This window comes from Phascolarctos cinereus, unplaced genomic scaffold, assembly GCF_003287225.1.
Source record: "Phascolarctos cinereus isolate Bilbo 61053 unplaced genomic scaffold, phaCin_HiC Scaffold_4;HRSCAF=312, whole genome shotgun sequence".
Taxonomy (NCBI): Eukaryota; Metazoa; Chordata; class Mammalia; order Diprotodontia; family Phascolarctidae; genus Phascolarctos; species Phascolarctos cinereus.
In genome coordinates, this window is record NW_027555847.1 from 440,580,765 (window position 1) to 440,591,186 (window position 10,422).

At 37.3% G+C, this 10,422-nt stretch overlaps 1 protein-coding gene across 1 annotated transcript in view; it reads left to right on the forward strand.

Moving 5' to 3' along the window:
- Positions 1-5,601, forward strand: part of ZCCHC2 (zinc finger CCHC-type containing 2) — an 87,787-nt gene extending 82,186 nt beyond the window's left edge. Inside the window, 3 exon segments of the mRNA XM_020995701.2 lie at positions 971-2,479; positions 3,487-3,512; positions 3,514-5,601. Of these exon segments, the coding sequence (XP_020851360.1) occupies positions 971-2,479; positions 3,487-3,512; positions 3,514-3,555 (1,577 nt within the window). The 3' untranslated portion in view covers positions 3,556-5,601.
- The last annotated feature ends 4,821 nt before the right edge of the window (positions 5,602-10,422 follow it).

Consider the following 10,422-nt stretch of genomic DNA (forward strand, 5'->3'; position numbering starts at 1 on the left):
AAAGGTTCACTAGACCAGGTAACTACTTATTTTACAATAATTGTAAAAATAAATAATTTACAATACCTAATATATCCCAACTTATATTTATGCACAGAAAGCCTGTAAAGTAGTCTCTTTATAAGTGATGTGCTTGCACAAAAGTCTATGTAGTATAGAAGTTGAAGGAAATAGTTTGAGGAAATGGGTGTTTAGAGTCTGAATTGGGTTTCACCTTTCTTTCCATTTAACAGTAAAGGTTAGGAGCCAAATTACAGAATGTTAGTATCAGCATTTTAAATGTGCTAATGTATTCTAAATAGAGAAAAATTAGATTTGATGAATCTACTATCATATTTTTGTTTCTCTTGTCTTGGACTATAGAAATACATTATAATTCACTCTGGTTCTCACATACTAATCAACTGCCATTTTTTATTTTAAAAGTCAAAAAGACAGCTTCCTCTCTTCCAATTGAAATTTCAGTTGTGGGAAACATTCCATTCCAAAATTCATTCTGCTACTTTCTAAGAAACTACTTTCAAAGAAACTCAAAATTTGAGCTAAATACATTACTTGATTTTGTTCTATTTTAGTGGTAGTTTCTGTTTAACTATAATATGATATAGCTATGACTGACATTTAGCAATGCAAAATGGAAATCAAGTGGAGTTTTTCTATGTTGATGCAAATTTAAGTACGTACATAGTTTTGGACCTTTATGAATAGTGTTTTGCTAACAGATTGTTATTTTGTGAGATTTATTCTTGGTGCAGTTGCTGGTTGGCCTGAGTTTTTGCCTATTCTCTATTTTTAAAGTCATTATTCTTTGACGTGAATGGAGGGGGAAAAACCCTTAGGTTGGGAGAAGGGATCAGTTCTTTTACAATTCAAAACTCAGACTTTAGTTTATGACATACTAAACTAATATTTAAAATGAGACATTAAAGTAATGCTTATCTTTTAATTTTTACTTATTTATTTCCATTAGACACAGACAGCAATTCTGAGGATTCAGGGAATCCAACTACAACCAGGTTTACAGGTTATGGCAATGTCAACCCATCTACTGTCAATGTCCAACCACCTGCTCAGATTTCTTCAATAGGAAATGAGAATGGAAGTATTTCAGAGGATCCTTTAACCCCTTCTAAGTATCAACACATTTCACCTACGCCTGCCTTACACTGTGTTACGTACGGTGGTGCACAGAAGTCTGAAGTTGTTGTCCCTCCACCCAAAACTGCTGATGGCAAAGCCATGGGGATGCTTGTTACTAGTCCAGTTGCTATTTCTGCAATACGAGAATCTACAAATTCAACGCCAGTTGGAATATTAGGACCAACAGCTGCTTCTGGAGAATCAGAAAAACGTCTTGAGCTCTTGACTTCCCCTTTACCTGTACCATCCCCTTTCCTTCCACATACTGTCCAGCCTGGGAGTCCTGCTTTGCATTTGGCAATACACAGGCTAAAAATACCATCTCCACAGGGACCTTCAGAGAGTTGCACAGTAAATGTTCCACAGCAGCCTACTGGAAACTTGAGCATTGGATCACCAAACACTGCCTTTATTCCAGTCCACAACCCAGGTAGTTTTCCAGGATCTCCAGTTGCTACCACAGATCCCATCACAAAGTCTGCATCCCAAGTGGTAGGACTGAATCAAATGGTGCCTCAAGTTGAGGGAAACACAGGGACAATCCCTCAGCCTACCAATGTAAAGGTAGTTCTTCCTCCTGCTAGCCTCTCTGCAGCAGCACAGCCACCAGCTTCCTATACTTTACCAGGCTCTCCCCTTTCTGGTAGTGTGTTACCTAACCAGAATACAAATGTGCTAAACACAGCAGCACCATCAACTCAATCAGCTAGTACAGGGGTCAGTCAGGTCCAGTCTTCTATTCCTCCTGCAGTTCCTACCCATACACCAGGCCCTGCTCCTAGCCCAAGCCCTGCTTTAACACACAGTACTGCACAGAGTGACAGCACATCTTACATAAATGCTGTGGGAAATACTAACACTAATGGGACACTATTACCCCCACAGCAAGTAGGGTCAGGGCCTTGTGGTTCCTGTGGACGAAGGTGCAGCTGTGGGACCAATGGAAACCTTCAAATAAATGGTTACTTTTATCCTAATCCAATGCCTGGACCAATGTATAGAGTTCCATCGTTCTTTACTCTGCCATCTCTTTGCAATGGCAGCTACCTCAACCAAGCACATCAGAGCAATGGAACCCAGCTCCCCTTTTTTCTGCCTCAGACTCCATATGCAAATGGACTGATGCATGACCCAGTAATGGGGAACCAAGCCAACTATGGCATGCAGCAGATGGCAGGATTCGGGAGATTCTACCCTGTATATCCAGCACCTAATGTAGTTGCCAACTCAAATGGATCAGGGCCCAAGAAGAATGGGAATGTTTCATGTTACAATTGTGGTGTAAGCGGACACTATGCGCAGGACTGTAAGCAGTCATCAATGGAGGCCAATCAACAAGGTAATCATGATAACTCCCAAAGGACTTGTTTTTGAGCTTACCAATTTACCTTGATCATGGTGATTCTGTTATGGCAAAAAGATGTGTCTGTGTGTCTTTTGTGTATGTTGTGTATTAGTGGTGAAGTAGAAAATGAACATTTCAGAATAGCTCATTTAATTACCCAGGCAGGTTACTCAGAACACAGTGAAGTTCATAGAGACTTAGTTTGCAGATGATGAATTAGAACATCAGGGCTTTTAAGCAAAAGCCTTGTATGTTTTCATTAGATATTAGCATTCACAAATAAGAGTGAGGACTTTCATTCTGTAATGTAAGGTCTCATCACAATACATTTTTTTTGTTTTTTGAACAAGGTCTTGTAAATTATGTTTTTCTTAAATAGTGAGCAAAAATTTTAAATATTAAAGAATTAGAAAATAGTCTAGCCATCCAATTATGTTTATAAAATAACTATTTAGGATATCTATGCACAACCAGCCAGCCTCATTCATCAACTCCCAGCAAAGATAAGGTGGATTCATCTCCAAGATTCGACTACATTTGTAGAAACAAGATATTAGAGCAGTGACTTGGAGATGAGTGAATGTGAATTAAATTTAATACAACCAAAGGGAGCAAAAAACAAAACAAAACAATCCTTAGAGTATTTGTATGAGCGGAACATTGGATGCAATGTTCTCAAATTCTTCTCAACACTACACTCACATTGGCCTTTGTCATTTTGCCAAATCTTAACAGGAAAGACCAGTCTTGATATTTGGTGTATTTATTTCAGCCTTTCTTTTTTTTTGGAAGATGAAATTCTACGTCATTTTAGATTGGACTTCTTAAAGCACAAACTTCATAGTAATGGATTTCTTAGGTAGTTTTATTTACCATTTTGGAACTTAACTAGTGCTGAAGAAAGTGCCTTCTGAAGAGCATGTCCATTTGATATCTTGTAGTGATTTGTAATCCATTTCATTGTAAGCAGTGACTTAGCAGTTCTGTCTTTCCTGTTTTAGGCACTTACAGACTGAGATACGCACCTCCCCCTCCCCCCTTCTAATGATACGTTGGATTCTGCAGACTGAAACAAGTAAACATTGCCTCTTAATACACTGAAGCTTGGGGAAAGTGGGAGTGGGAGGGTGAGGAGGGGAAGGAAAGTTGTTTTTTTTTTTTGTCTTGCCTTTATATTTCCCCGGATTTCTATGCAGTTGGGGTTTTTCATTTCTCTTGCATCAATGTTCCAAAACAAAAGAAGAATACTTTTGAGCCTCTGGTCTCCTGGTTCAACAACAGGCTTGTATGATACATGTAATTAAACACACAGCCAAACTATCAAAGGAAAGCATTGAAACGTACTTTTTACACTGAAGACTTGATACGTGCAATGTTTACTGCATCTTTTAAAATGTCATATTTAACCTTTGACAACACTGGTAACGTAGTCATATGGTTAAAAACAGAACTTGTTCCCACTCCACACTCTTTTTCCCCGTACATACCCTTCCAGTTTTCTCCCTGTACTGCTGCTTTTCCCTCTCCCACCCTCACTTTGTCCACATGCTACATTGGCCTGCATGAGTAATCTGCAGTTTATATTTGTCCACACTTTTGTAAATTGCTACGCTCATAAATTGAGGGTAAAATGTTTCCTCTTACTCTTAGGAGAGAAATCAGATTCACAGAATAGTGTGTGTGTGTGTGTGTGTGTATATGTAACAAATAGTATAATATACATATATGCAGCACTTGTGTGTCCAAAGCAAATTAAAATACACGGAAGAAAGGGGAGGAGGTAAAAAAACTTATGAACTTGTTAAAAATATGAAAATGGACAAGAGCTTTCTTTTTAAATGGGGGGGAAAAACCTTTTTACTTCCAATAAAAACTTTTAGCCTGTTGATTCAGAGAGGCACAAAGTGAACAAAATGGTGTGAATGTTGTATTCCTGTGTGTTTGCATTTGTAATGAAAGTTGACAGCCTGTTTTCTTTTTTGAAGTTAGTCTGCTACCGTGTCATACTAAAATGGACACGTTACTTGAGTAAATTTTTTTCCTCTACATACTGTTACAGTGTTTCCTTATATTTAGAATGTAAGTGGTTTATTTCAATCTGAACAGAAGCGGTTTTCTACAAAAAAAGTCAGGTATTAGTATTATAACCTGTCTCTCGTAGCAAAATCACTATTTTATAGCAGTTTACCACTACACGTGATTGTAATGTGAAAGACTGAATTTTGAGTGTAAGATGGTATTAATCATGTAAGTGTCATGTCACTAAGTTTAATGCTGCTGTTTTGTGTTTTTTTTTAAAGCCAATCTATGTACTAAATTGCTTCCAGGTATTTTTTGATTTCCTAAAGTGCACTGAGGTTATCTGGAAGATTAGAGTGTATTTTGATGACTGCTGCATTCAACAGCAACGAACAACTACCACTGTATATTCATAGGTTTTTTGTTTGTTTTTTTTAATTCCTTAGTTGATAGCAGGAATAAGAGGTTTTCTTTTTAAGGAGTGTGATATCAGAATGCAGCAGAGGAACTTAAATGTTTGGTCTTGAGTCAGACGCCTAACAAATTGCTAAACACAAGGAAAAACTTGAAGAAGAAAAAAAAAGAAGCTTAATTTAATGCTTCATAGGTAGCATCTATATTTATAGCACCAGTGTACATTTTGAAACTTTCTTTCAGGGGTGGGAGGGCAGGGGAAGGGAGTGGGTGGGCCTGAAGGGGGTAGATGAAAGCTTTAATTTAAAAATTAAAAAAAAAAGTTTTAGTAAAGGAAATTATTTTGATTAAAAATATTTTATTTGATCTGGGTATTTTTGGACCACTTTATTAAATGAATTGCTAAACTGCGGTTGAGTTGTTCAAGTGAGAGTTTTGATAAGCAACACATGGACCTGCATTGTGAATTACCTGCCAGTTGTACTTTATGGAGCTTATTTTATGATTTAAAATACTGTACTGTAAATAGGAGGTACGTTACCTTCTCTTTATTTGTATGTTTACCATATACTTTGATATTTGAAATGTTATGTACTGGAAAGGTCACTTATATTTCTAGAACAGATTGGATTTTATGCAATCTTTTTTCCTTGAATTAACAGCAATAAAAAATGAAAAACAAATTCTCATAAGTATTTTTCCTTTATTACTAATTATACTGAAAATCCTAAGTAAGATAGAATACCATTTACCTTATTCTGGGTTTTTCTAAGTCAAGACTACATGGCTGATGTTGGAGATAACTTTCAATGATATCTAACCACTACAGTGATGAATCTAATCTAGCTGGCCTTTTCGTGTCATATTTCCAACTAATTTTATTTTCTTGGGCTTTATTGGGTGAGTGACAGCCAAAGAAAATTAATTTGTATTTGTTAAATTAAGACCATTAAGTGCTCTTCCAGAATATCAAAGCTTATATTTTGCCCCATGAAGACAGAAAAGCCATTTTTGTAGGCCTTTTACACAGAAGTCAGAGAATTTAGCTGAATTTTCCAGTTTTGGCAGCCAGTGAATTGTTTTGTTAGCCTAGTGAAAAATTAGAGGGCAGCTAGATGGCACAGTGGATAGAGCACCAGCTCTGCAGTCAGGAGGATCTGAGTTCAAATTTGACCTCAGACACTTGACACTTACTAGCTGTGTAACCCTGGGCAAGTCACTTAACCCCAATTGCCTTGCCAAAAAAAAAAAAAAAAGAAAGAAAGAAAAATTAGTGATTTTTTTTCCTTTTTTTTTTTTTACAAAATCATTTCTAGCCCCTAGTTTGAAATCACTATTTTTAAGTGACCCATATGAATTGTAGGAGATGGACTCTTAGATTGCCCCCAGAATAAATCATGAGCCACCATGGGAAGTAGTAGGAATTAACCTCAGTAGCAACAGACCATTAAAAGTCTTTGCTTTGATAGTCTAGCAGAAATGATAAATATGTTATTGGTATAATAGGGGACATTTTGTATACATACTTACATATCCAGTATAGTCATGCAACAGAAAGAAGTCATGCAACATGAGTATCCTGGATTATGGACCAGGAACACTTCATTATTGGCTGGGTCCCATTATTGTGGTATTTTAGCTTTGTAGTTACCCCTTCTGGTACTGCAATGAATAGGCACTCACTGATCTGTACTGCAGAGCAGAGGATTAAACTCAAGGTAACTGCCAAGCGAAACAAATCAAATCTTTTGAGTACTGTTGAGCCAAATTAAACTGTAATTGGCAAGTGTTTAACCAAATAAATTTAAAATGTAGTAGAACACAGATAATGTTAATTTGTGATTTTCTAAGTCAAGGGAATCTGTCTCTGTTTAATAGCATTCAGTAGCATCAGTTACATTTTAATCTGTTTCAGATGGTGGACTGCTGCCTGCGAGTTTAACACCTCTGCTCTAGGGTATGGGGACTGATACTGAGTGCCCAGTTTTTACATTAGCCTGTATTGTATCCAGGGAAACATTTTGAATGATATAGAAGAGTTGAGCGCCATCATAAAGTTACAACCCAGAGTTAGAAATTCAGAGAGAAGAAAGATGAGTATTTTGTTCCTTTGGATGTTTAACTATTTGACATTTCACTTTTCATTTTCATAACTATAAAATTTGCTGTAAATTTGGTACACCAAAGTTTAATGAAATGGCCTATAGTGACATGAAAGCAATATGTTTTTCAATAAGCACATTTCATTTCATTGCCCTGAAATCTCTGGTTCAGAGCCAATAATTCACCTTTTTATCGATATTAAATTCCGTTGAACAATTATTTGGCTAGCTCTTATGTGCCTAGAACTCTTTGGCATCCCAAAGAAGTATGTTTTACATAGGTTATGCCTTCAACAGACCTTACGTTGGGTGAGACAGTGCTTAAGCAAATAGGCATGAAAACAATGAACAAATGACAAAATGCAGAATTGCTTATAATCATGCAAGAATTCACGTTGCAAACTTCTCAATCATCAGGAGATAAATCAGTAGTTGGCAAGGTAGGCAGGTTGTTGGGCAAGGTTTAGTGAAGGAAATGGGCCTTGATATTGGCCCTGAATAACCAGTATGTGGATAGACACGTGCAGGAAGGATAGTCCGTGGAAAGAGAATAGTGAGTGGAGTTCACAAGAGCACAAAGATGAGAATAAGTGGCAAATTTGGCTAGAGCAGAGGATACATTAAGAGTAGGAGATCAGATTGACTAGATAAATTATGAGGGGTCTTGCATGTTAGGATAAGATGTGTTAGAGTCCATCGAAAGCACTTTTTAAGCTCTCAAATAGGGGAGTGACGTTTTGAAGATGATGTTCTAGGAAGACTAGCAGCTATGTGCAGGATACAGTTGAGAAATAGGGCAGACACTTAAAACAAAGAGACTGCTAGACTAGCTGTTAGTTGTGCAAATGTGAGGTCCTAGACCAGAGGAATAATGTGGAAATACAGGCAACAGTATGAACAATATACAGAACTTGCATAGAGAGATACTTTAAGCTGGATTGATTAGGAGAATCAATAGTGAGGCTGTTAAGAGGGAAGCTGGGAAAAGAGGGTTGTTCAGTTGTGTCTGACCTCATGACCCCATTTGGAATTTTCTTGGCAAAGATATTGGAGTGGTTTGCCATTTCCTCCTCCAGCTCCTTTTACAGATTAGGAAATTGAAATGAGCAGGGTTAAGTGACTTGCATAGAGTCACACAGCTAGTAAGTGTATGAAGCTGGATTTGAACTCAGGAAGATGTCTTCTTGACTTTAGTGTTCTATCCACTGTACCACCTAGCTGCCCACATTAGCTTAGAAGAAATGATGATTCAGTTGGATAGTGAAGGACCTAATTTTTAGAACCAAATTAAAAATTTCTTCCTGCTTCTACTTGTGAATCAGACAGAGTCATATCTTTCCCTTAATAGGTATAGCATGTTCTTAAATATAGTTGACTGTGTAGTCAGCTCTTTACAAGTCTTTTTTCCCCCCAGTCCTGGTTTGGTTTTGGTTTTAGCTTTATTATAAACTTGTATATAATCTTTCAGTATACCAAAAAAACCAAACCCACACACACATGAGAAAGGATTATATATGCATGTGTGAACTTTTATTAGTTTTATAACTCTGCTAAATATTTTGTGGCAATAAAATTCAGCGCGTCATGATTTCTTCTCCTTAGCCTTCCCTGTTCCTCTTACAGCCACCATTCTCCCAGCTGCACATGTTCTGAACCTTACCATCATCCCTGATTTCATTATCCCCAGCTCATCTTGATTCTCCCCAGTGTTTGCATTTATACATTGTTATAGTTTACAGAGTGCTTTCCTGCAAGCAGACGTGTGTGAGGTAGTTAGTACAAATTATGCCCAAGGTGTTACATGTGAATTGAGTAAACTGAAGCTGAGAGGTGGTTAAAGGTCTCATGAACATAGGTTGTGGAGTTTGTTTAGTTTTTTGCTGCTGTTTTATTCTGTACTTTCTGTTCCTTCTACATAATACTGACATATATGTGCTCTCTCTTTTCCATTACTCCTGTCATCACCCTCTCCTTAGCCATTCTCAACATCAAGCCCTCATTAATATTTTTCTGGACTACTACAGTAACTTCTCAGCTCCCCATTCTCCATCTTCAGTTTTTCTGTCCTTCCTATGACCAATGTACTTCCTTAAGGATAACTCTTAAGTTTCTGTTATTTCCCAGACATCCTTTCCAAGAATCACCTTTAGCTTTAGAAGCTAAACTCAAACTCTGAAAACCAACAGTTAAGTCATATACAGGAAAGGTCAGTGATTAACTTTACCATTGTGTTGTGAAATTCAATAAAAATGCTAAATATCTTAACACTATACTTTATCCCCTCCACACACACAAGCCCTTGTAGTTGTATTCAAATTTAGACCTAAATTCACATTTAGGTTAGCATTAATTAGAAACAAAGTTTTTTGGGGGAGAGGCACTGTTTTGACTGGTGATTTGCTTTACTAATATACCTGAACTCAAGGAAATCCTCCCCTCCAACCTTCCTCAGCCCCCTCTTGGTTTACAGAGAAAACAGTTGTCTGAAATTTGTTAACTGTAAGGCAGCACTTGGAGGCTTTTCAGACATTGCTTACATACCTATTGATGTGCATAATAATAGCATTTCTAGAGTGCCTTCTATATCCAGGCACTACGTCAAGTGTTATATAAATATCTCACTTGATCTTCACAACAACCTTGGGAGATAGATGCTATTATGCCCATTATATAGTTGCAAAAACTGAAGCAGGGGTTAAATGACTTGTCCAGGGTCACACAGCTAGTAAGTGTCTGAGGCTGGATTTAAGCCCGGGTCTTCCCAACTCCAAGCCAAATGTTCTATCCCCTGTGCCACCCAGCTGCCTCTGTGTTATAAAGAATGGCAGCTTTGCATGTGTGTATGATAGCTGTGCCTAAATTTGGCTTGAAATTCAGTTATCCAAAGATAAAAGCAACTTCCCAAATTATGTTAAGATAATTGGGATAAAATTAACAACTTTGATTATCTGAAATTTTAAAAATTTTGCACAAACATATAAATGTGTATGCAAAATGTAAAAATTAGAAGGGAAGCAAGCGGGAAAAAAAATCTTTGCATTCTCTGTTAAAAGAGAATGAGATGCAAGACGTACAGGGAACAGATACAAATTTATGAGACTAAGAACTGTCTCCCAACAGATAGTCAGGATGTGAACCAGCAGTTTTCAAAGGAAGAAATACAAGCCATCAACAATCATGAAGAAAGCCCCAAATCACTAATTAGAGAAATGCAAATTATAGCAACTTCAGGGTTCTACCTATCAGACTGGCAAGGATGACAGAAAAGGAAAATGGCAAATGGGGGTCTGGAGACCGTGGGAAGACAGTTGTACCAGGGTACTTTTAGTGGAGCTGTGAGTTGGTCCAGCAATTCTGGAAAGTGATTTGGAACTATGCCCAGAAAGCTGCCAAACTGTGTGT